The 25,345-nt window shown below is 47.6% G+C and overlaps 1 protein-coding gene across 1 annotated transcript in view; it reads left to right on the forward strand.

Annotated features, from left to right (window-relative positions):
- The window catches only part of LOC115183947 (WD repeat domain phosphoinositide-interacting protein 2), a 32,543-nt gene extending 12,291 nt beyond the window's left edge, over positions 1-20,252 (forward strand). The window contains exons 2-13 of the mRNA XM_029744930.1: positions 1,752-1,834; positions 2,545-2,714; positions 5,444-5,540; positions 6,339-6,436; positions 6,821-6,913; positions 10,407-10,477; positions 10,977-11,084; positions 11,535-11,613; positions 11,783-11,868; positions 14,708-14,815; positions 17,647-17,744; positions 20,046-20,252. Of these exons, the coding sequence (XP_029600790.1) occupies positions 1,752-1,834; positions 2,545-2,714; positions 5,444-5,540; positions 6,339-6,436; positions 6,821-6,913; positions 10,407-10,477; positions 10,977-11,084; positions 11,535-11,613; positions 11,783-11,868; positions 14,708-14,815; positions 17,647-17,744; positions 20,046-20,161 (1,207 nt within the window). The 3' untranslated portion in view covers positions 20,162-20,252. The remainder of the gene's footprint in view (positions 1-1,751; positions 1,835-2,544; positions 2,715-5,443; positions 5,541-6,338; positions 6,437-6,820; positions 6,914-10,406; positions 10,478-10,976; positions 11,085-11,534; positions 11,614-11,782; positions 11,869-14,707; positions 14,816-17,646; positions 17,745-20,045) is intronic.
- The last annotated feature ends 5,093 nt before the right edge of the window (positions 20,253-25,345 follow it).

Here is a 25,345-nt window from a genome sequence, read left to right on the forward strand (position 1 = left end):
GTTAGACCAGTGTCACCAGCCTGTCTCTCTCTCCTCGGTTAGACCAGTGTCACCAGCCTGTCTCTCTCTCCTCGGTTAGACCAGTGCCACCAGCCTGTCTCTCTCTCCTCGGTTAGACCAGTGTCACCAGCCTGTCTCTCTCTCCTCACTCAGACCAGTGCCACCAGCCTGTCTCTCTCTCCTCGGTCAGACCAGTGTCACCAGCCTGTCTCTCTCTCCTCGGTTAGACCAGTGTCTCCAGCCTGTCTCTGTCTCTCTCTCCTCGGTTAGACCAGTGTCTCCAGCCTGTCTCTGTCTCTCTCTCATCGGTTAGACCAGTGTCTCCAGCCTGCCTCTGTCTCTCTCTCCTCGGTTAGACCAGTGTCACCAGCCTGTCTCTCTCTCCTCGGTTAGACCAGTGTCACCAGCCTGTCTCTGTCTCTCTCTCCTCGGTTAGACCAGTGTCACCAGCCTGTCTCTCTCTCCTCGGTCAGACCAGTGTCACCAGCCTGTCTCTCTCTCCTCGGTTAGACCAGTGTCACCAGCCTGTCTCTCTCTCCTCGGTTAGACCAGTGTCACCAGCCTGTCTCTGTCTCTCTCTCCTCGGTTAGACCAGTGTCACCAGCCTGTCTCTCTCTCCTCGGTCAGACCAGTGTCACCAGCCTGTCTCTCTCTCCTCGGTTAGACCAGTGTCACCAGCCTGTCTCTCTCTCCTCGGTTAGACCAGTGTCACCAGCCTGTCTCTCTCTCCTCGGTCAGACCAGTGTCACCAGCCTGTCTCTCTCTCCTCGGTCAGACCAGTGTCACCAGCCTGTCTCTCTCTCCTCGGTTAGACCAGTGTCACCAGCCTGTCTCTCTCTCCTCGGTTAGACCAGTGTCACCAGCCTGTCTCTCTCCCCTCGGTTAGACCAGTGTCTCCAGCCTGTCTCTCTCTCCTCGGTTTAGACCAGTGTCTCCAGCCTGTCTCTCTCTCCTCGGTCAGACCAGTGTCACCAGCCTGTCTCTCTCTCCTCGGTCAGACCAGTGTCACCAGCCTGTCTCTCTCTCCTCGGTCAGACCAGTGTTACCAGCCTGTCTCTCTCTCCTCGGTCAGACCAGTGTCACCAGCCTGTCTCTGTCTCTCTCTCCTCGGTCAGACCAGTGTCACCAGCCTGTCTCTCTCTCCTCGGTCAGACCAGTGTCACCAGCCTGTCTCTCTCTCCTCGGTTAGACCAGTGTCACCAGCTTGTCTCTCTCTCCTCGGTTAGACCAGTGTCACCAGCCTGTCTCTGTCTCTCTCTCCTCGGTTAGACCAGTGTCACCAGCCTGTCTCTCTCTCCTCGGTTAGACCAGTGTCACCAGCCTGTCTCTCTCTCCTCGGTTAGATCAGTGTCTCCAGCCTGTCTCTCTCTCTCCTCGGTCAGACCAGTGTCACCAGCCTGTCTCTGTCTCTCTCTCCTCGGTTAGACCAGTGTCACCAGCCTGTCTCTCTCTCCTCGGTTAGACCAGTGTCACCAGCCTGTCTCTCTCTCCTCGGTTAGATCAGTGTCTCCAGCCTGTCTCTCTCTCCTCGGTTAGACCAGTGTCTCCAGCCTGTCTCTCTCTCCTCGGTTAGACCAGTGTCTCCAGCCTGTCTCTCTCTCCTCGGTTAATGTAGCATCACTATAATATGGAATAGATCTCTAGAATCTTCCAGCAACAGGGTTCTTACAGTTTGGTACTAATGGGGGGTGTGTGTGTGTGTGTGTGTGTGTGTGTGTGTGTGTGTGTGTGTGTGTGTTTTCTCTCTCCAGATCTTTAGCTGTTGGAACCAAATCAGGCTATAAGTTCTTCTCCCTGTCGTCTGTGGACAAATTGGAGCAGATTTATGAATGTAGTGAGTATCAATATCCTATTGATTAGTGAGTATCAATATTCTATTGATTGATGAATGTAGTGAGTATCAATATCCTATTGATTGATGAATGTAGTGAGTATCAATATCCTATTGATTGATGAATGTAGTGAGTATCAATACCCTATAGATTTATGATATATATATATATATATATATATATAGTACTGCACTTACGAGATACCACACAGTGTCATGATGGGGTATTGTGTGTAGATGGGTGAGGAAGAAAAAAATATATAGTATGGAATAGCTCTCTAGAATATTCCAGCAACAGGGTTTATACTGTTTGGTACTAATGGGGTGTGTGTGTGTGTGTGTGTGGTGTGTGTGTGTGTCTGTGTGGTGTGCGTGCGTGTGGTGTGTGTGTGTGTGTGTCTCTGTGTGGTGTGTGTGTGTCTCTGTGTGGTGTGTGTGGTGTGGTGTGCGCGTGTGTGGTGTGCGTGCGTGCGTGTGGTGTGTGTGTCTGTGTGTGTGTGTGGGTGTGGTGTGCGTGTGTGTGTGGTGTGTGTGCGTGCGTGCGGTGTGTGTGTGTGTGTGTGTGTGTGTGTGGTGTGGTGTGTGTGTGTGGTGTGTGTGTGTGTGTGTGGTGTGTGTGCGTGCGTGTGGTGTGTGTGTCTGTGTGTGTGTGGTGTGGTGTGTGTGTGTGTGCGTGCGTGCGTGCGTGCGATGTGTGTGTATGTGGCCCCCAGCGGACCCAGAGGATGTGTGTATCGTAGAGCGTCTGTTCAGCAGCAGTCTGGTGGCGATCGTCAGTCTGAAGGCTCCTAGGAAGCTGAAGGTCTGTCACTTCAAGAAGGGGACGGAGATCTGTAACTATAGTTACAGTAACACTATCCTGGCCGTCAGGCTCAACAGACAGGTAGGGACACACCTTTCGGTGTGTGGTGTGTGTGTGTGTTGTGTGTGCAGGTAGGGACACACCTTTTAACGTGGAACTTGGACTGCAGTTGGAGGAGAAAGAGGGAGGATTTGTGGAAACCCTACGAAGGGAATGTCCTCCGTGTGGAGAAGTTTTAATATGTGGCTCGTTTCAGGAAACTAGGCGTAAGGCCGGCGTCTCAGGAGAGACATTTACACTTAAACTTTTTTAAAAAGTATGTTTTTTTGGTGTAGAAATGCCTTCTGGAACATTTTCAGATATGATACATTTCTGATTTAGTCATTTTAATTTTAAGTTAAAGCGTCCTGTTAGCTAGCTAGCTAACGTTACGTGTATGATCTGTGTAGTAATATTATTTGTATCTCAGAGCCATTTGCATTGCTAGTTATAGCGTAATGTTAGCTAGCTAGCTAACGTTACGTGTATGATCTGTGTAGTAATATTATTTGTATCTCAGAGCCATTTGCATTGCTAGTTATAGCGTAATGTTAGCTAGCTAGCGAACATTTCAACCTGGTTGGTTAACTACCTGCGGGTTCATGCAGAGTAGTGACGTTATGAGTTGGGATTATGGTTCATTGTTTAGCTAACTCTACTATGCAGGAAACCATTTCACTACACCTTCTGTATCCTGTGTGACAAATCAACTGTGTCACATCCACAGGATACAGGGCTAGATAAAGCCCTGTAAAACAGACTGTAAACAAGGCAGGCTAGATAAAGCCCTGTAAAACAGACTGTAAACAAGGCAGGCTATATAAAGCCCTGTAAAACAGACTGTAAACAAGGCAGGCTAGATAAAGCCCTGTAAAACAGACTGTAAACAAGGCAAGCTACATAAAGCCCTGTAAAACAGACTGTAAACAAGGCAAGCTAGATAAAGCCCTGTAAAACAGACTTCCACAGAAGAGACTGTAAACAAGGCAGGCTAGATAAAGCCCTGTAAAACAGACTAAACAAGGCAGGCTAGATAAAGCCCTGTAAAACAGACTAAACAAGGCAGGCTAGATAAAGCCCAGTAAAACAGACTTCCACAGAAGAGACTGTAAACAAGGCAGGCTAGATTCTAAACGATGGTCAAAGCTGTGAGGTAGCAGTGAGTAGAGGTGTTATTGCAAACACCACAACACTACGGCACTGAAGACAGGTGTGTTAAACTCCTAGCTAGCTACGACACTGAAGACAGGTGTGTTAAACTCCTAGCTAGCTACGACACTGAAGACAGGTGTGTTAAACTCCTAGCTACAACACTGAAGACAGGTGTGTTAAACTCCTAGCTAGCTACGACACTGAAGACAGGTGTGTTAAACTCCTAGCTACAACACTGAAGACAGGTGTGTTAAACTCCTAGCTACGACACTGAAGACAGGTGTGTTAAATTCCTAGCTAGCTACAACACTGAAGACAGGTGTGTTAAACTCCTAGCTACGACACTGAAGACCGGTGTGTTAAACTCCTAGCTAGCTACGACACTGAAGACAGGTGTGTTAAACTCCTAGCTAGCTACGACACTGAAGACAGGTGTGTTAAACTCCTAGCTACAACACTGAAGACAGGTGTGTTAAACTCCTAGCTACGACACTGAAGACAGGTGTGTTAAATTCCTAGCTAGCTACAACACTGAAGACAGGTGTGTTAAACTCCTAGCTACGACACTGAAGACCGGTGTGTTAAACTCCTAGCTAGCTACGACACTGAAGACAGGTGTGTTAAACTCCTAGCTAGCTACGACACTGAAGACAGGTGTGTTAAACTCCTAGCTAGCTACGACACTGAAGACAGGTGTGTTAAACTCCTAGCTAGCTACGACACTGAAGACAGGTGTGTTAAACTCCTAGCTACAACACTGAAGACAGGTGTGTTAAACTCCTAGCTAGCTACAACACTGAAGACAGGTGTATTAAACTCCTAGCTAGCTACAACACTGAAGACAGGTGTGTTAAACTCCTAGCTAGCTACGACACTGAAGACAGGTGTGTTAAACTCCTCGCTAGCTACAACACTGAAGACAGGTGTGTTAAACTCCTAGCTAGCTACAACACTGAAGACAGGTGTGTTAAACTCCTAGCTAGCTACGACACTGAAGACAGGTGTGTTAAACTCCTAGCTAGCTACGACACTGAAGACAGGTGTGTTAAACTCCTAGCTAGCTACAACACTGAAGACAGGTGTGTTAAACTCCTCGCTAGCTACGACACTGAAGACAGGTGTGTTAAACTCCTAGCTAGCTACGACACTGAAGACAGGTGTGTTAAACTCCTAGCTTGCTACGACACTGAAGACAGGTGTGTTAAACTCCTAGCTACGACACTGAAGACAGGTGTGTTAAACTCCTAGCTACAACACTGAAGACAGGTGTGTTAAACTCCTAGCTAGCTACAACACTGAAGACAGGTGTGTTAAACTCCTAGCTAGCTACAACACTGAAGACAGGTGTGTTAAACTCCTAGCTAGCTACAACACTGAAGACAGGTGTGTTAAACTCCTAGCTACAACACTGAAGACAGGTGTGTTATCTGGGTAAGAAGTCTAAAAATAAGTAAACGGTCTTTTCCCTGACAGATACAGGCCGTCGGTAGATACGCCCTGACGGAAACCCTGAGACAGACAGACAGACAGACAGACAGACAGACAGACAGACAGACAGACAGACAGACAGACAGTAATATGTGATCGTGAGCAGGAGTTTGTGTTTGTGTTTGTTCCAGAGGCTGATAGTATGTCTGGAAGAGTCTCTGTACATCCACAACATCAGAGACATGAAGGTCCTACACACCATCAGAGAGACTCCTTCCAACCCCTCAGGTAAATACCTTAACCTACAACTAAATCTACACAGCATCAGAGAGACTCCTCCCAACCCCTCAGGTAAATACCTACAACTAAATCTACACAGCATCAGAGAGGCTCTGTCCTCCTGTAATAACTGTGTGTTCTCTCCCCAGGGCTGTGTGCTCTGTCCTCCTGTAATAACTGTGTGTTCTCTCCCCAGGGCTGTGTGCTCTGTCCTCCTGTAATAACTGTGTGTTCTCTCCCCAGGGCTGTGTGCTCTGTCCTCCTGTAATAACTGTGTGTTCTCTCCCCAGGGCTGTGTGCTCTGTCCTCCTGTAATAACTGTGTGTTCTCTCCCCAGGGCTGTGTGCTCTGTCCTCCTGTAATATCTGTGTGTTCTCTCCCCAGGGCTGTGTGCTCTGTCCTCCTGTAATAACTGTGTGTTCTCTCCCCAGGGCTGTGTGCTCTGTCCTCCTGTAATAACTGCGTGTTCTCTCCCCAGGGCTGTGTGCTCTGTCCTCCTGTAATAACTGTGTGTTCTCTTCCCAGGTCTGTGTGCTCCGTCCTCCTGTAATAACTGTGTGTTCTCTCCCCAGGGCTGTGTGCTCTGTCCTCCTGTAATATCTGTGTGTTCTGTCCCCAGGGCTGTGTGCTCTGTCCTCCTGTAATAACTGTGTGTTCTCTCCCCAGGGCTGTGTGCTCTGTCCTCCTGTAATATCTGTGTGTTCTCTCCACAGGGCTGTGTGCTCTCTCCTCCTGTAATAACTGTGTGTTCTCTCCACAGGGCTGTGTGCTCTGTCCTCCTGTAATAACTGTGTGTTCTCTCCCCAGGGCTGTGTGCTCTCTCCATCAGTAGTGATAACTGCTACCTGGCTTACCCCGGCAGCGCTACAATAGGAGAGGTCCAGGTGTTCGACACAGTCAACCTGGTACGAGACACACACACACACACACACACACACACACACACACACACACACACACACGTTGAAGATGGCTAGCTCTACTACACACTGTGCTGTTTCAGTCTCTGTGTGTTTATCTGTGTTTCCACTGTGCTGTTTCAGTCTCTGTGTGTTTATCTGTGTTTCCACTGTGCTGTTTCAGTCTCTGTGTGTTTCCACTGTGCTGTTTCAGTCTCTGTGTGTTTATCTGTGTTTCCACTGTGCTGTTTCAGTCTCTGTGTGTTCCACTGTGCTGTTTCAGTCTCTGTGTGTTTATCTGTGTTTCCACTGTGCTGTTTCAGTCTCTGTGTTTTTATCTGTGTTTCCACTGTGCTGTTTCAGTCTCTGTGTGTTTATCTGTGTTTCCAGAGAGCAGCCAACATGATCCCAGCCCATGACAGTCCATTAGCAGCAGTGGTGTTTGATGCCAGCGGAACCAAACTGGCCACAGCCTCGGAGAAGGTGGGGACACATTAAACTGTTACACTGAACTACTGAGGTGGTGTCAGCCGGTCCCTCTGCCCCGACCCTTAACCCCCGACCCTTAACCCCTGACCCTTAACCCCTGACCCTTAACCCCTGACCCTTAACCCCTGACCCTGAACCCCGACCCTGAACCTTAACCCCGACCCTTAACCCCGACCCTTAACCCTGAGCCATCCTGTGTGATCTGATAGGGGACGGTGGTGTGTAATGTATCCTGTGTGATCTGATAGGGGACGGTGATGTGTAATGTATCCTCTGTGATCTGATAGGGGACGGTGGTGTGTAATGTATCCTGTGTGATCTGATAGGGGACGGTGATGTGTAATGTGATCTGATAGGGGATGGTGGTGTGTAATGTGATCTGATAGGGGACGGTGGTGTGTAATGTGATCTGATAGGGGACGGTGGTGTGTAATGTGATCTGATAGGGGACGGTGGTGTGTAATGTGATCTGATAGGGGACGGTGGTGTGTAATGTGATCTGATAGGGGACGGTGGTGTGTAATGTGATCTGATAGGGTACGGTGGTGTGTAATGTGATCTGATAGGGGACGGTGATGTGTAATGTGATCTGATAGGGGACGGTGATGTGTAATGTGATCTGATAGGGGACGGTGATGTGTAATGTGATCTGATAGGGGACGGTGGTGTGTAATGTGATCTGATAGGGGACGGTGGTGTGTAATGTGATCTGATAGGGGACGGTGGTGTGTAATGTGATCTGATAGGGGACGGTGGTGTGTAATGTGATCTGATAGGGGACGGTGGTGTGTAATGTGATCTGATAGGGTACGGTGGTGTGTAATGTGATCTGATAGGGGACGGTGGTGTGTAATGTGATCTGATAGGGGACGGTGGTGTGTAATGTATCCTCTGTGATCTGATAGGGGACGGTGGTGTGTAATGTGATCTGATAGGGGACGGTGGTGTGTAATGTGATCTGATAGGGGACGGTGGTGTGTAATGTGATCTGATAGGGGACGGTGGTGTGTAATGTGATCTGATAGGGGACGGTGGTGTGTAATGTGATCTGATAGGGGACGGTGGTGTGTAATGTGATCTGATAGGGGACGGTGGTGTGTAATGTATCCTGTGTGATCTGATAGGGGACGGTGGTGTGTAATGTGATCTGATAGGGTACGGTGGTGTGTAATGTGATCTGATAGGGGACGGTGGTGTGTAATGTGATCTGATATGGTACGGTGGTGTGTAATGTATCCTCTGTGATCTGATAGGGGACGGTGGTGTGTAATGTGATCTGATAGGGGACGGTGATGTGTAATGTGATCTGATAGGGGACGGTGGTGTGTAATGTGATCTGAAAGGGGACGGTAATGTGATCTGATAGGGTACGGTGATGTGTAATGTGATCTGATAGGGGACGGTGGTGTGTAATGTGATCTGATAGGGGACGGTGATGTGTAATGTGATCTGATAGGGTACGGTGGTGTGTAATGTGATCTGATAGGGGACGGTGGTGTGTAATGTGATCTGATAGGGGACGGTGGTGTGTAATGTGATCTGATAGGGGACGGTGGTGTGTAATGTGATCTGATAGGGGACGGTGGTGTGCAATGTGATCTGATAGGGGACGGTGGTGTGTAATGTGATCTGATAGGGGACGGTGGTGTGTAATGTATCCTCTGTGATCTGATAGGGGACGGTGGTGTGTAATGTGATCTGATAGGGGACGGTGGTGTGTAATGTATCCTCTGTGATCTGATAGGGGACGGTGGTGTGTAATGTGGTCTGATAGGGGACGGTGGTGTGTAATGTATCCTCTGTGATCTGATAGGGGACGGTGGTGTGTAATGTGATCTGGTAGGGGACGGTGGTGTGTAATGTGATCTGATAGGGTACGGTGGTGTGTAATGTGATCTGATAGGGTACGGTGGTGTGTAATGTAATCTGATAGGGGACGGTGGTGTGTAATGTGATCTGATAGGGTACGGTGGTGTGTAATGTGATCTGATAAGGGACGGTGGTGTGTAATGTGATCTGATAGGGGACGGTGGTGTGTAATGTGATCTGATAGGGTACGGTGGTGTGTAATGTGATCTGATAGGGGACGGTGGTGTGTAATGTCATCTGATAGGGGACGGTGGTGTGTAATGTCATCTGATAGGGGACGGTGGTGTGTAATGTGATCTGATAGGGGACGGTGGTGTGTAATGTGATCTGATAGGGGACGGTGGTGTGTAATGTATCCTGTGTGATCTGATAGGGTACGGTGGTGTGTAATGTGATCTGATAGGGTACGGTGGTGTGTAATGTGATCTGATAGGGTACGGTGGTGTGCAATGTGATCTGATAGGGGACGGTGGTGTGTAATGTGATCTGATAGGGGACGGTGGTGTGTAATGTGATCTGATAGGGGACGGTAATGTGATCTGATAGGGTACGGTGGTGTGTAATGTGATCTGATAGGGTACGGTGGTGTGTAATGTGATCTGATAGGGGACGGTGGTGTGTAATGTGATCTGATAGGGGACGGTGGTGTGTAATGTGATCTGATAGGGGACGGTAATGTGATCTGATAGGGTACGGTGATGTGTAATGTGATCTGATAGGGGACGGTGGTGTGTAATGTATCCTCTGTGATCTGATAGGGGACGGTGGTGTGTAATGTGATCTGATAGGGGACGGTGATGTGTAATGTGATCTGATAGGGGACGGTGGTGTGTAATGTGATCTGATAGGGGACGGTAATGTGATCTGATAGGGTACGGTGATGTATAATGTGATCTGATAGGGTACGGTGGTGTGTAATGTGATCTGATAGGGGACGGTGGTGTGTAATGTGATCTGATAGGGTACGGTGGTGTGTAATGTGATCTGATAGGGGACGGTGGTGTGTAATGTGATCTGATAGGGTACGGTGGTGTGTAATGTGATCTGATAGGGGACGGTGGTGTGTAATGTGATCTGATAGGGGACGGTGGTGTGTAATGTGATCTGATAGGGGACGGTGGTGTGTAATGTATCCTCTGTGATCTGATAGGGTACGGTGATGTGTAATGTATCCTCTGTGATCTGATAGGGTACGGTGATGTGTAATGTGATCTGATAGGGTACGGTGGTGTGTAATGTGATCTGATAGGGGACGGTGGTGTGTAATGTGATCTGATAGGGGACGGTGGTGTGTAATGTGATCTGATAGGGGACGGTGGTGTGTAATGTGATCTGATAGGGGACGGTGGTGTGTAATGTGATCTGATAGGGGACGGTGGTGTGTAATGTGATCTGATAGGGGACGGTGGTGTGTAATGTGATCTGATAGGGGACGGTGGTGTGTAATGTGATCTGATAGGGGACGGTGGTGTGTAATGTGATCTGATAGGGGACGGTGGTGTGTAATGTGATCTGATAGGGGACGGTGATGTGTAATGTGATCTGATAGGGGACGGTGGTGTGTAATGTGATCTGATAGGGTACGGTGGTGTGTAATGTATCCTCTGTGATCTGATAGGGGACGGTGATTCGTGTGTTCTCCATCCCTGAGGGACAGAAACTGTTTGAGTTCCGTCGAGGAGTCAAAAGGTAGGACTCCTCCTTCTCCCTTCTTCTTCTCCCTTCTTCTTCTCCTTCCTTCCCCCTCCTCCTTTTTCTTCTCCCTCCTCCTTTTTCTTCTCCCTCCTCCTTCTCCTCCCTCCTCCTTCTTCTCCCTCCTCCTTCTTCTTCTCCCTCCTTCTTCTTCTCCCTCCTCCTTCTTCTTCTCCCTTCTTCTTCTCCCTTCTTCTTCTTCTCCCTTCTTCTTCTCCCTCTTCCTTCTTCTTCTCCCTCTTCCTTCTTCTTCTCCCTCCTCCTTCTTCTTCTCCCTCCTCCTCCTTCTTCTTCTCCCTCCTCCTCCTTCCTCCTTCTTCTTCTCCCTCCTCCTTCTCCCTCCTTCTTCTTCTTCTCCCTCCTCCTCCTCCTTCTTCTTCTTCTTCTCTCTCCTTCTCCCTTCTTCTCCATATTCTCTATCCATCTCTATCTATATAGTAATATGTGTTTAATAGTGGACGATATTAATTGAGGTGTGTGTGTGTGTGTGTGTTAGGTGTGTGTCTATCTGTTCCCTGGCCTTCAGTATGGAAGGCCTCTACCTATCAGCATCCAGTAACACAGAGACAGTCCACATCTTCAAACTGGAGACTCAGAAAGAGAAGTAAGTACTCCGCCCCCTTCACTCTCACCCCGCCCCCTTCACCCTCCCCCCGCCCCCTTCACTCTCACCCCGCCCCCTTCACCCTCCCCCCGCCCCCTTCACCCGCCCCCTTCACCCTCCCCCCGCCCCCTTCCCTCCTTGATTGGAGATGTTGTCCTGTGGGCCGGCGGAGGAGATGTTGATTGTCCTGTTTTTCATCATGGTGTGTAGGCCAGCGGAGGAGATGTTGATTGTCCTGTTTTTCATCATGGTGTGTGGGCCAGCGGAGGAGATGTTGATTGTCCTGTTTTTCATCATGGTGTGTGGGCCAGCGGAGGAGATGTTGATTGTCCTGTTTTTCATCATGGTGTGTAGGCCAGCGGAGGAGATGTTGATTGTCCTGTTTTTCATCATGGTGTGTGGGCCAGCGGAGGAGATGTTGATTGTCCTGTTTTTCATCATGGTGTGTAGGCCAGCGGAGGAACCTACTACATGGGGTGGATACTTTGGGAAGGTCCTGATGGCTTCCACCACCTACCTGCCCTCTCAGGTGAGTGGGACTTTGTTTAGAGAGAGGGTGTGTGTGTGTGTGTGTGTGTGTGTGTGTGTGTGTGTGTGTGTGTGTGTGTGTGTGTGTGTGTGTGTGTGTGTGTGTGTGTGTGTGTGTGTGTGTGTGTGTGTGTGTGTGTGTGTGACCATGTCTCCTCTGTGTGCACCAGGTAACAGAGATGTTCACCCAGGGACGAGCCTTCGCCACCGTACGACTGCCCTTCTCTGGACACAAGAACATCTGCGCCCTGGCCATGTGAGAACACACACTGGGACGTTCTCTAACACACACTGGGACGTTCTCTAACACACACTGGGACGTTCTCTCACACACTTCCTCTCCTCACTTCCTCTCCTCACTTCCTCTCCTCACTGCCTGCCCTCACTTCCTCTCCTCACTGCCTGTCCTCACTTCCTGTCCTCACTTCCTGTCCTCACTTCCTGTCCTCCCTGTCCCGCGGGGTGAAGGGAGAGATCAGCGTACTACAGCTGAGCAAATGTAGTAAAAGCTGGAAGACCGTTTTTAACATCTGTTACTGGTGTTAAAGATGGGGGATATTGAGGAAACACCACCACTTTACAAACGCAGGGAAGCCATTCGCTGGGGAATCAACACGTGTTCTTTATACCAATGTCTACCAAGCAACGTTGTTGGAGAACGTACAATTTACTGTTCGATCAATCGCACGGCCGTCGAGCAACTATGATATTTTGAGTTATCAATCTAGCTGATGTGTTTTTGAGTTCCCACTTCCTCTAAAACATGCGGGAAAATGAATCTCTAAAGAGCCAAAATAAATCTGATCATTCTGGATCCTATTTACCATGTTGTACATTCAACTACCCATCATTCATTCCCTGAACATGTTAGAACATGTCTTCCCTGGAAAAACTCCGCCTGGAGCCCTCCCATTAACGGAGAAGTCAGCCTGGAGCCCTCCCGTTAACGGAGAAGTCAGCCTGGAGCCCTCCCATTAACGGAGAAGTCAGCCTAGAGCCCTCCCATTAACCTCTATGGGACCGGCGGGACGAATTCGTCCCACCTACGTAACAGCCAGTTGAATCCAGTGGCACGATTTTTAAAACGTTTGAAATACTATTACTTCAATTTCTCAAACATATGACTATTTTACAGCTATTTAAAGACAAGACTCTCGTTAATCTAACCACACTGTCCGATTTCAAAAAGGCTTTACAACGAAAGCAAAACATTAGATTATGTCAGGAGAGTACCCAGCCAGAAATAATCAGACACCCATTTTTCAAGCTAGCATATAATGTCACAAAAACCCAAACCACAGCTAAATGCAGCACTAACCTTATATGATCTTCATCAGATGACACACGTAGGACATTATGTTATACAATACATGCATGTCTGTTCAATCAAGTTCATATTTATATCAAAAACCAGCTTTTTACATTAGCATGTGACGTTCAGAAAAAGCATACCCCCCGCAAACTTCCGGGGAATTTACTAACAATTTACTAAATTACTCACGATAAACGTTCACAAAAAGCATAACAATTATTTTAAGAATTATAGATACATTACTCCTCTATGCACTCGATATGTCCGATTTTAAAATAGCTTTTCGGATGAAGCACATTTTGCAATATTCTAAGTACATAGCCCAGCCATCACGGGCTAGCTATTTAGACACCCACCCAGTTCAGCCTTCACCAAAATCACATTTCCTATAAGAAAAATGGTCTTACCTTTCCTGTTCTTCGTCAGAATGCACTCCCAGGACTTCTACTTCAATAACAAATGTAGGTTTGGTCCCAAATAATCCATCGTTATATCCAAACAGCGGCGTTTTGTTCGTGCGTTCTAGACACTATCAGAATGCTAAATCACGGTCGTGCGCATGGCGCAGAACGTGACAAAAAATGTCTAAATATTCCATTACCGTACTTCGAAGCATGTCAACCGCTGTTTAAAATCAATTTTTATGCAATTTATCTCGTAGAAAAGCGATAATATTCCGACCGGGAATCTGCAATTAGCTAAACAGCCGAATGAAAATACTCCACGGGGGCGAATCACGCACGCGCCTAATTCTATTGTCCCCTGATGGGACACTTGGAAAAGGAGATAATGTGTTTCAGCCTGAGGCCGCCTCGTCATCGTTCAGGTTTTTCCCGGGTTCTGAGAGCCTATTGGAGCCCTAGGAATTGTCACGTTACAGCTAAGATCCTGACTCTTCAATAAACAGAAGCAAGAACAACAACACCTTGTCAGACAGGGTACTTCCTGCATGAAACCTTCTCAGGTTTTTGCCTGCCATAGGAGTTCTGTTATACTCACAGACACCATTCAAACAGTTTTAGAAACTTTAGGGTGTTTTCTATCCAAACCTGAACAATAATATGCATATTCTAGCTTCTGAGTTGGTGTAGGAGGCAGTTAAAAATGGGCACATATTTTTTCAAAAATTCTCAATGCTGCCCCCTAGCCCGTAGAGGTTAACGGAGAAGTCAGCCTGGGGCCCTCCCACGTTAAAACGGACAAGTCGGCCTCGGGGGTCCTCCCACGTTAAAAACGGACAAGTCGGCCTCGGGGCCCTCCCACGTTAAAAACGGACAAGTCGGCCTCGGGGCCCTCCCACGTTAAAAACGGACTAGTCGGCCTCGGGGCCCTCCCACGTTAAAACGGACTAGTCGGCCTCGGGGTCCTCCCACATTAAAAACGGACTAGTCGGCCTCGGGGCCCTCCCATTAACGGACAAGTCGGCCTCGGGGCCTCCCACGTTAAAACGGACAAGTCGGCCTCGGGGCCTCCCACGTTAAAACGGACAAGTCGGCCTCGGGGCCTCCCACGTTAAAACGGACGAGTCGGCCTGTTGGAAAGTAACTGTGAATAATAACATAGCGTTGTATTTATCGTTATTCAGAAAAATGGGTCAATTTATCGTGAAAACGTTTTGACGATATCATCAAGCTCTAACACTCACACACTGGGAAGCGCACACAGTCTGATTCGTGTGTGTGTGTGTGTGTGTGTGTGTGTGTGTGTGTGTGTGTGTGTGTGTGTGTGTGTGTGTGTGTGTGTGTGTGTGTGTGTGTGTGTGTGTGTGTGTGTGTGTGTGTAGGATCCAGAAGATTCCTCGTCTCTTGGTAGCAGCAGCTGATGGATATCTGTACCTCTATAACCTGGACCCCCAGGAGGGAGGAGAGTGTTCACTGATGAAACAACACAGGTAACACTGATGAAACAACACAGGTAACACTGATGATACAACACAGGTAACACTGATGAAACAACACAGGGAACACTGAGGAAACAACACAGGTAACACTGATGAAACAACACAGGTAACACTGATGAAACAAGACAGGTAACACTGACAGTGACACAGGTAACACTGATGAAACAACACAGGTAACACACTGATGAAACAACACAGGTAACACACTGATGAAACAACACAGGTAACACTGATGAAACAACACAGGTAACACTGATGAAACAACACAGGTAACACTGATGAAACAAGACAGGTAACACTGACAGTGACACAGGTAACACTGATGAAACAACACAGGTAACACTGATACCTACACAGGTAACACTGAAACAACACAGGTAACACTGATACCTACACAGGTAACACTGAAACAACACAGGTAACACTGAAACAAAACAGGTGAAACAACACAGTTAACACTGAAACAACACAGGTAACACTGATGAAACAACACAGGTAACACTGATGAAACAACACAGGTAACACTGATGAAACAACACAGGTAACACTGATGAAACAACACAGGTAACACTGAAACAACACAGGTAACACTGAAACAACACAGGTAACACTGAACAACACAGGTAACACTGAACAACACAGGTAACACTGATGAAACAACACAGGTAACACTGATGAAACAACACAGGTAACACTGAAACAACACAGGTAACACTGATGAAACAACACAGGTAACACACTGATGAAACAACACAGGTAACACTGATGAAACAACACAGGTAACACTGATGAAACAACACTGGTAACACTGAAACAGCACAGGTAACACACTGATGAAACAGCACAGGTAACACTGAAACAACACAGGTAACACTGAAACAACACAGGTAACACTGAAACAACACAGGTAACACTGATGAAACAACACAGGTAACACTGATGAAACAACACAGGTAACACTGATGAAACAACACAGGTAACACTGATGAAACAACACAGGTAACACACTGATGAAACAACACAGGTAACACTGACAGTAACACAGGTAACACTGAAACAACACAGGTAACACTGAAACAACACAGGTAACACTGAAACAACACAGGTAACACTGAAACAACACAGGTAACACACTGAAACAACACAGGTAACACACTGAAACAACACAGGTAACACTGATGAAACAACACAGGTAACACTGATGAAACAACACAGGTAACACTGATGAAACAACACAGGTAACACTGATGAAACAACACAGGTAACACTGATGAAACAACACAGGTAACACTGATGAAACAACACAGGTAACACTGATGAAACAACACAGGTAACACACTGAAACAACACAGGTAACACTGATGAAACAACACAGGTAACACTGATGAAACAACACTGGTAACACTGATGAAACAACACAGGTAACACTGATGAAACAACACAGGTAACACTGATGAAACAACACAGGTAACACTGAACAACACAGGTAACACTGAAACAACACAGGTAACACTGAACAACACAGGTAACACTGAACAACACAGGTAACACTGAAACAACACAGGTAACACTGAAACAACACAGGTAACACTGATGAAACAACACAGGTAACACTGATGAAACAACACAGGTAACACTGAAACAACACAGGTGTAACACTGATGAAACAACACAGGTGTAACACTGATGAAACAACACAGGTAACACTGATGAAACAACACAGGTAACACTGATGAAACAACACAGGTAACACTGTTGAAACAACACAGGTAACACTGAAACAACACAGGTAACACTGATGAAACAACACAGGTAACACACTGAAACAACACAGGTAACACACTGAAACAACACAGGTAACACTGAAACAACACAGGTAACACTGATACAACACAGGTAACACTGATGAAACAACACAGGTAACACTGATGAAACAACACAGGTAACACTGATGAAACAACACAGGTAACACTGATGAAACAACACAGGTAACACTGATGAAACAACACAGGTAACACTGATGAAACAACACAGGTAACACTGATGAAACAACACAGGTAACACTGAAACAATACAGGTAACACTGAAACAATACAGGTAACACTGAAACAATACAGGTAACACTGAAACAACACAGGTAACACTGAAACAACACAGGTAACACTGATGAAACAACACAGGTAACACTGATGAAACAACACAGGTAACACTGAAACAACACAGGTGTAACACTGAAACAACACAGGTAACACACTGAAACAACACAGGTAACACTGATGAAACAACACAGGTAACACTGATGAAACAACACAGGTAACACACTGAAACAACACAGGTAACACTGATGAAACAACACAGGTAACACTGATGAAACAACACAGGTAACACTGATGACACAACACAGGTAACACTGATGACACAACACAGGTAACACTGAAACAACACAGGTAACACTGATGAAACAACACAGGTAACACTGAAACAACACAGGTAACACTGAAACAACACAGGTAACACTGATGAAACAACACAGGTAACACTGATGAAACAACACAGGTAAGACTGATGAAACAACACAGGTAACACTGATGAAACAACACAGGTAACACTGATGAAACAACACAGGTAACACTGATGAAACAACACAGGTGAAACAACACAGGTGAAACAACACAGGTGAAACAACACAGGTAACACTGATGAAACAACACAGGTGAAACAACACAGGTGAAACAACACAGGTAACACTGATGAAACAACACAGGTGAAACAACACAGGTAACACACTGGTATATGAAATGAAATCATTCTGTGTTCCTCAGGTTGGACGGCAGTGCTGAGCCGCCCAATGAGATCCTGGAACAGGGGTCACATGACCGACCCCTTACTGCACAGGCCTACAACACTGCTGGGATGAAAGGTACACGCCCAGGGCGCCGTCAGTCAAATTCGCCCCGGACAACCGCTAGGCTACCTGGGCCGGCGGGTAGAGGGGCCGGCGGGTAGAGGGGCCGGCGGGTAGAGGGGCCGGCGGGTAGAGAGGCCGGCGGGGAGAGGGGCCGGCGGGTAGAGGGGCCGGCGGGGAGAGGGGCCGGCGGGGAGAGGGGCCGGCGGGTAGAGGGCCGGCAGGGAGAGGGGCCGGCGGGTAGAGGGCAGGCAGGTAGCCAAGTGGTTAGGGGGGGGGGGGGGGGGTCAGGTAGCCTAGTGGTTAGAGGGGGAGGCAGGTAGCCTAGTGGTTAGAGCGTTGGGTCAGTAACCGAAAGGTTGCTGGTTCGAATCCCCAAGCTGACAAGGTAAAAATCTGTCGTTCTGCCCCTGAACAAGGCAGTTTCTTTAATGTTTTATTTAACCTTTATTTAACCAGGCAAGTCAGTTAAGAACAAATTCTGATTTACAATGACAGCCTAGTAGTAGTAGTACTGAACTTACTGACAGAAGTTGGTCTGGTAGCAGCAGGGTATCCCAGCAGGGTATCCCTCCACTTGGTCTGGTAGCAGCAGGGTATCCAGCAGGGTATCCCTCCACTTGGTCTGGTAGCAGCAGGGTATCCCAGCAGGGTATCCCAGCAGGGTATCCAGCAGGGTATCCCTCCACTTGGTCTGGTAGCAGCAGGGTATCCCAGCAGGGTATCCAGCAGGGTATCCCTCCACTTGGTCTGGTAGCAGCAGGGGTATCCCAGCAGGGTATCCCAGCAGGGTATCCCAGCAGGGTATCCCAGCAGGGTATCCCAGCAGGGTATCCCTCCACTTGGTCTGGTAGCAGCAGGGTATCCAGCAGGGTATCCCTCCACTTGGTCTGGTAGCAGCAGGGTATCCCAGCAGGGTATCCCTCCACTTGGTCTGGTAGCAGCAGGGTATCCAGCAGGGTATCCCTCCACTTGGTCTGGTAGCAGCAGGGTATCCCAGCAGGGTATCCCTCCACTTGGTCTGGTATCCAGCAGGGTATCCCTCCACTTGGTCTGGTAGCAGCAGGGTATCCCTCCACTTGGTCTGGTAGCAGCAGGGTATCCCTCCACTTGGTCTGGTAGCAGCAGGGTATCCCTCCACTTGGTCTGGTAGCAGCAGGGTATCCCAGCAGGGTATCCCTCCACTTGGTCTGGTAGCAGCAGGGTATCCAGCAGGGTATCCCTCCACTTGGTCTGGTAGCAGCAGGGTATTCAGCAGGGTATCCCAGCAGGGTATCCAGCAGGGTATCCCTCCACTTGGTCTGGTAGCAGCAGGGTATCCCTCCACTTGGTCTGGTAGCAGCAGGGTATCCCAGCAGGGTATCCCTCCACTTGGTCTGGTAGCAGCAGGGTATCCCAGCAGGGTATCCCAGCAGGGTATCCCTCCACTTGGTCTGGTAGCAGCAGGGTATCCCAGCAGGGTATCCAGCAGGGTATCCCTCCACTTGGTCTGGTAGCAGCAGGGTGTCCCAGCAGGGTATCCAGCAGGGTATCCCTCCACTTGGTCTGGTAGCAGCAGGGTGTCCCAGCAGGGTATCCCAGCAGGGTATCCCTCCACTTGGTCTGGTAGCAGCAGGGTATCCCAGCAGGGTATCCCTCCACTTGGTCTGGTAGCAGCAGGGTATCCCTCCACTTGGTCTGGTAGCAGCAGTGTATCCCTCCACTTGGTCTGGTAGCAGCAGGGTATCCCGGCAGGGTATCCCTCCACTTGGTCTGGTAGCAGCAGGGTATCCCAGCAGGGTATCCCTCCACTTGGTCTGGTAGAAGCAGGGTATCCCAGCAGGGTTTCACAGTAGTGTATCCCTCCACTTGGTCTGGTAGCAGCAGGGTATCCCAGCAGGGTATCCCTCCACTTGGTCTGGTAGCAGCAGGGTATCCCTCCACCTGGTCTGGTAGCAGCAGGGTATCCCAGCAGGGTATCCCTCCACTTGGTCTGGTAGCAGCAGGGTGTCCCAGCAGGGTATCCCAGCAGGGTATCCCTCCACTTGGTCTGGTAGCAGCAGGGTATCCCAGCAGGGTATCCCTCCACTTGGTCTGGTAGCAGCAGGGTATCCCAGCAGGGTATCCCTCCACTTGGTCTGGTAGCAGCAGGGTATCCCTCCACTTGGTCTGGTAGCAGCAGGGTATCCCAGCAGGGTATCCCTCCACTTGGTCTGGTAGCAGCAGGGTATCCCAACAGGGTATCCCTCCACTTGGTCTGGTAGCAGCAGGGTATCCAAGCAGGGTATCCCAGCACCCTGACTCTTGACCTCTAACTAACCCATGTCCTCTCCTCAGGTTACTGTGAGGAGGCGGGTGTAGTGGGAGGGGCGGGACTAGAGGATGATCTCAGCGATCTGCGATTGGACGATGAGAATGAGGAGCAGCCGCCACTCATCCTGGAGACGGACTGACTGACGGCTACAGAAACCAATCAGAGAGCCCCTCTGGTGCTGCTAGGAACATGTAACATGGAGGGTGGGATTAAAAACTCTCAGCGTTCAACAGCGCCTCTGTCCGTCTGTCTGTGGATGTACACATGTTTCTCCCTCTCTCTCTGTCTCCCTCCTCCCTCTCTGTCTCCCCTCCTCCCTCCCTCCTCCCTCTCCGTCTCCCTCTCTCTCTCTGTCTCCCTCCTCCCTCTCTGTCTCCCCTCCTCTCTCTCTGTCTCCCTCCTCCCTCTCTGTGTCCCCCCTCCTCCCTCTCCCCTCCCTCTGTCTCCCTCCCCCCCTCCCTCTCTGTCTCCCCTCCTCCCTCTCTTTCTCCCCTCCTCCCTCTCTGTGTCCCCCCTCCTCCCTCTCTCCTCCCTCTCTGTGTCCCTCCTCCTCCCTCTCTGTCTCCTCCCTCTCTGTGTCCCCTCTCTCCTCCCTCTCTGTCTCCCCCCTCCCTCTGTCCACCTGTGCAGGTGACTCTGTAGCTTTGCATGTACATGTGCCAAGACCAGAACGCTACTCAACGCTCTAACAAGGACCTCTGAAGTGTGTGTGTGTGTGTGTGTGTGTGTGTGTGTGTGTGTGTGTGTGTTTGTGTGTGTGTGTGTGTGCTGGGCATGTACATTAGCATACGTTAGCTTCCCAGTCGCTCACTGGCTACCCAATCAGATGAAGGCTCAGTGGACAAGCCCTGCCCCCTCTCTCTGAGGCCTTCAGACATTGGCAGATGAAATCGATTGACAGATCAGTCAGACCAGTGTCTGATCGGGTGAGGAATTGAATTCCGTCATTTCTCTGAGGTGTGTGTTTTAATCCATAGACATAGAGGACTCATGATGTGTGTATATAACCTGTTTTAGCATGGACATTGCCATCATCCACCATTTTAAAGTAGTCAACTGGGTGGGGATTCCTATTGGGTTGTAAACTTCGATGGTGCTGATTCCTCCATCAGGGCTGTAGCTCAGGGATGTTTAGCCAATAGAGGCCTACATTCCTGGAGGTGATTGGTCAGAAAACAACAGGTAGTGACATCATCAAGGCAGGGCATGTCCACTGGGTCTCGTCGGACACACGCCTTCCCATGATCCTCTGGGGTGAGGTGGAGCGGCTAGACGGACAGGGGGTCACGTGACCAGACGTTTTCTAATGATTCGTGTTTTTGTTTTGTATAAAATGTTGAAACGGTGTCGATCGTGAAATAAATAAAATAAATAAAGTTCATGTTGATGTAACAGACATGTCTCTCCGTCCTTCATGTTGATGTCCTCTCTCTCTCTCTCTCTCTCTCTCTCTCTCTCTCTGTCTCTGTCTCTCTCTCTCTCTCTCTCTCTCTGTCTCTGTCTCTGTCTCTGTCTCTGTCTCTGTCTCTGTCTCTCTCTCTCTCTCTCTCTCTCTGTCTCTGTCTCTGTCTCTGTCTCTCTCTCTCTCTCTCTCTCTCTGTCTCTCTCTGTCTCTCTCTGTCTCTCTCTCTCTCTCTGTCTCTCTCTCTCTCTCCTCTCTCTCTGTCTCTCTCTCTCTGTCTCCTCTCTCTCTCTCTCTCTGTGTCTCCTCTCTGTCTCTCTCTCTCTCTGTCTCTGTCTCTCTCTCTCTCTCTGTCTCTGTATCTGTCTCTGTCTCTCTCTCTCCCTCTCTCTCTCTCTGTCTCTCTGTCTCTCTCTCTCTGTCTCTGTCTCTCTGTCTCTCTCTCTCTCTCTGTCTCTCTCTGTCTCTCTCTGTCTCTCTCTGTCTCTGTCTCTGTCTCTCTCTCTCTGTCTCTCTCTCTCTCTGTCTCTCTCTCTCTCTCTTCTCTCTCTCCTCTCTCTCTCTCTCTCTCTCTCTCTCTCTCTCTCTCTCTCCTCTCTGTCTCTGTCTCTGTCTCTGTCTCTCTCTGTCTCTCTCTCTGTCTCTCTCAATTCAATTCAATTCAATTCGCTTTATTGGCATGACGTAACAATGTACATATTGCCAAAGCTTACTTTGGATATTTACAATATAAAAAATAAATAAAAATTAGAATCAAAAATTGTCAACGGGACAACAGTAACAACAATAACCAACGGTCAATATAATCTGTCTCTCTCTCTGTCTCTGTCTCTCTCTCTCTCTCCCTCTCTCTGTCTCTCTCTCTCTCTCTCTGTCTCTCTCTCTCTGTCTCTGTCTCTCTCTCTATCTGTCTCTGTCTCTCTGTCTCTCTCTCTCTCTGTCTCTCTCTGTCTCTCTCTCTCTCTGTCTCTCTCTCTGTCTCTCTCTCTCTCTCTCTCTCTCTCTATTAGAGGACTCAAAACAAACTACAAATGCATCCAATGAGTTTTGTAGAGTCACAAGCTTGATGTAGTCATTGCATATGGGCCCAAATATATATAATATATATATATGGAGGTAAAATAGTGCCTTAAGTGTACAAGCATGTAACGTATGATTTGCACCTGTAAAATATAAGCTGCACTTGTATAATCAGTTTTGGGACTTCTTTTGGACATTAATGCAACACTCGAAAGGGTTAGTAACGTGTTTTGTGAAGAATACTTGGAAACGTAACTTGATATGTGAATAAATTTTAAATAAAATTTGCAAGAATGCAACTTTTTTTTTACTAAACCTGCGCCTGGTGAATCTTCTGTGAATCAGAACTACATTTGCAGATGTCCAATCTGTGCTCTCTGAGTTGTTACTAATTTACTGACAGACTTAACCTCTGCCAAAGTGTTTTGTAGTAGTAAAACATAAATGATATGCTTGTAAGAGCTGCTCTTCAAGCAGCAGCAGCAGAGGAAAAACACCACTGCTCTGGTAGGCCAAGGTTTTTACTTCTACTGACCAATCAGGTAAAGTGTTGTCATTCTGGAATGTCCTTTGACGTTTCGAGGTTCCGGTCTGGGGGGAAAGGAACCATATTTCGGTAATAGAACCAGTTGGAAATATGCGTTGGAACTTAATGAGTATGGAGGTCAGTTCGGTTGTCATCTGAGACATTATGACTGATGACAGGACGACATAAACTGTATCTGGGAAAGTCTACACATTCTAGTTATCAGATTCACATGGAATTGTTGTGCAATTTAAATGTTTAAATATGAAACTATTTGTGAAAAGATGAAATGTAATTTAGCTTCTTAATAATGAGAGAACGGTTTGTCATAGAGTAAACTATGCTCAACTCAGTAGGCCCCGCCCATGTGAACAGACATTGGTTATAAACTATGAAACACGCCCTTCTCTCCCCCTCCTATATAAAGCCCTTGACGAAAATGTAACTTTCTGTTCCGAGGACGTTAGGGCGACAGTCCTACGTTTCGAAAGGGCTCAGATAATAAGCTGTTCCAAGGACGTGTGGATTTGAGGTCCCCACGTCGAAAGGACAAAGACCCCCTACAGAACTAAGCAAACCTCAGAGAACCTAACGAAATTAGCATCGAATTTCAATGTGAAGGTGACGAACTACACCCCGGAAGGATGAATTTTGACTATACCAGCCAGAATATAGCATGAGCTTAAAGTATGGCAACTTGGTATGAACTTTGAACTCTTATTCACTAAAGAAGTGATACCTCCTAGCCGTCGCGTTAGCGCAGCAACTGTAGACGTGGGCTAGGAGAGGACGGACAGAGTATCTGTTCTACCACACAACGACGGTACTACCAAGTATCCATTCTACCACCAGAGATCCATGCTGGATAAAAAAAACGGCATTCCATCGACGACCAATCTACCGAAGCGCAGCTCAGAGTAAATATTTATTGCATTCTCCTTAATTCAAATGGGCGGTAATTTAGAATGCATAAGATAATGTATTTACGATAGCATAGCTTCTCCCTTTGTTCCTCAGTCTTCCCGCTCTTTCACTCAAACCCCCCCTTTTCTTTGTGTAACCAGCCGCTATATCGGCGCCGTTCACCAGGTCCATCAATGTATGATTCATTCTGTGTATATGTAATTCTGTGTGATTAGTTAGGTATTTAGTAAATAAATAATTAAACCAAATTTTCTATTGCTGATTCAACTTGTTAGCCAGAGTTCGTGAAGATAACCAAGAATGTACAACTTTCAGATGAGACTGAATAAGGTGAGGATTAAATATTGACTGCTACTGACGTAAAATATTACTATGTCTTTCAGAGTTTATTCGGAAGATAACAGCTCTATAAATACTCTTTCGTGGTGCCCCGACTTTCTAGTTACAGGTAAAAACTCAACTCGTCGTGTTTGGAGGACAAAGAATGCTGAGTTTCATCCAAAGAACACCATACCTACTGTGAAGCATGGGGGTGGAAACATCATGCTTTGTGGCTGTTTTTCTGCAAAGGGACCAGGACGACTGATCCGTGTAAAGGAAAGAATGAATGGGGCCATGTATCGTGAGATTTTGAGTGAAAACCTCCTTCCATCAGCAAGGGCATTGAAGATGAAACGTAGCTGGGTCTTTCAGCATGACAATGATCCCAAACACACCGCCCGGGAAACAAAGGAGTGGCTTCGTAAGAAGCATTTCAAGGTCCTGGAGTGGCCTAGCCAGTCTCCAGATCTCAACCCCATAGAAAATCTTTGGAGGGAGTTGAAAGTCCGTGTTGCCCAGCGACAGCCCCAAAACATCACTGCTCTAGAGGAGATCTGCATGGAGGAAATACCAGCAACAATGTGTGAAAACCTTGTGAAGACTTACAGAAAACATTTGACCTGTGTCATTGCCAACAAAGGGTATATAACAAAGTATTGAGATAAACTTTTGTTATTGACCAAATACTTATTTTCCACCATAATTTGCAAATAAATTCATTAAAAATCCTCCAATGTGATTTTCTGAAAAAAAAAAATCTCATTTTGTCATTTTAGTTGACGTGTACCTATGATGAAAATTACAGGCCTCTCTCATCTTTTTAAGTGGGAGAACTTGCACAATTGGTGGCTGACTAAATACTTTTTTGCCCCACTGTAATTACATTTACATGATTAGCTCAATCAGGTGATATTAATTACAGAGAAATTATTTTATAGAATAGCATGTCATATCACTTAATCCGGCATAGCCAAAGACACGACAATAATATTCAGAGAATTTGAAATACACAGCAAGGTGTTGGTGAGGAAGATGACGGGAAGAATTAAAACAAGTGTTTCCACATAGCATAACCACTACAAAGCTGATGCTAGCTAGCTAGCTAGCTAGCCTCTTTTCTATTGAAATTG

This window comes from Salmo trutta, unplaced genomic scaffold (genome assembly GCF_901001165.1).
Source record: "Salmo trutta unplaced genomic scaffold, fSalTru1.1, whole genome shotgun sequence".
NCBI lineage: Eukaryota > Metazoa > Chordata > Actinopteri > Salmoniformes > Salmonidae > Salmo > Salmo trutta.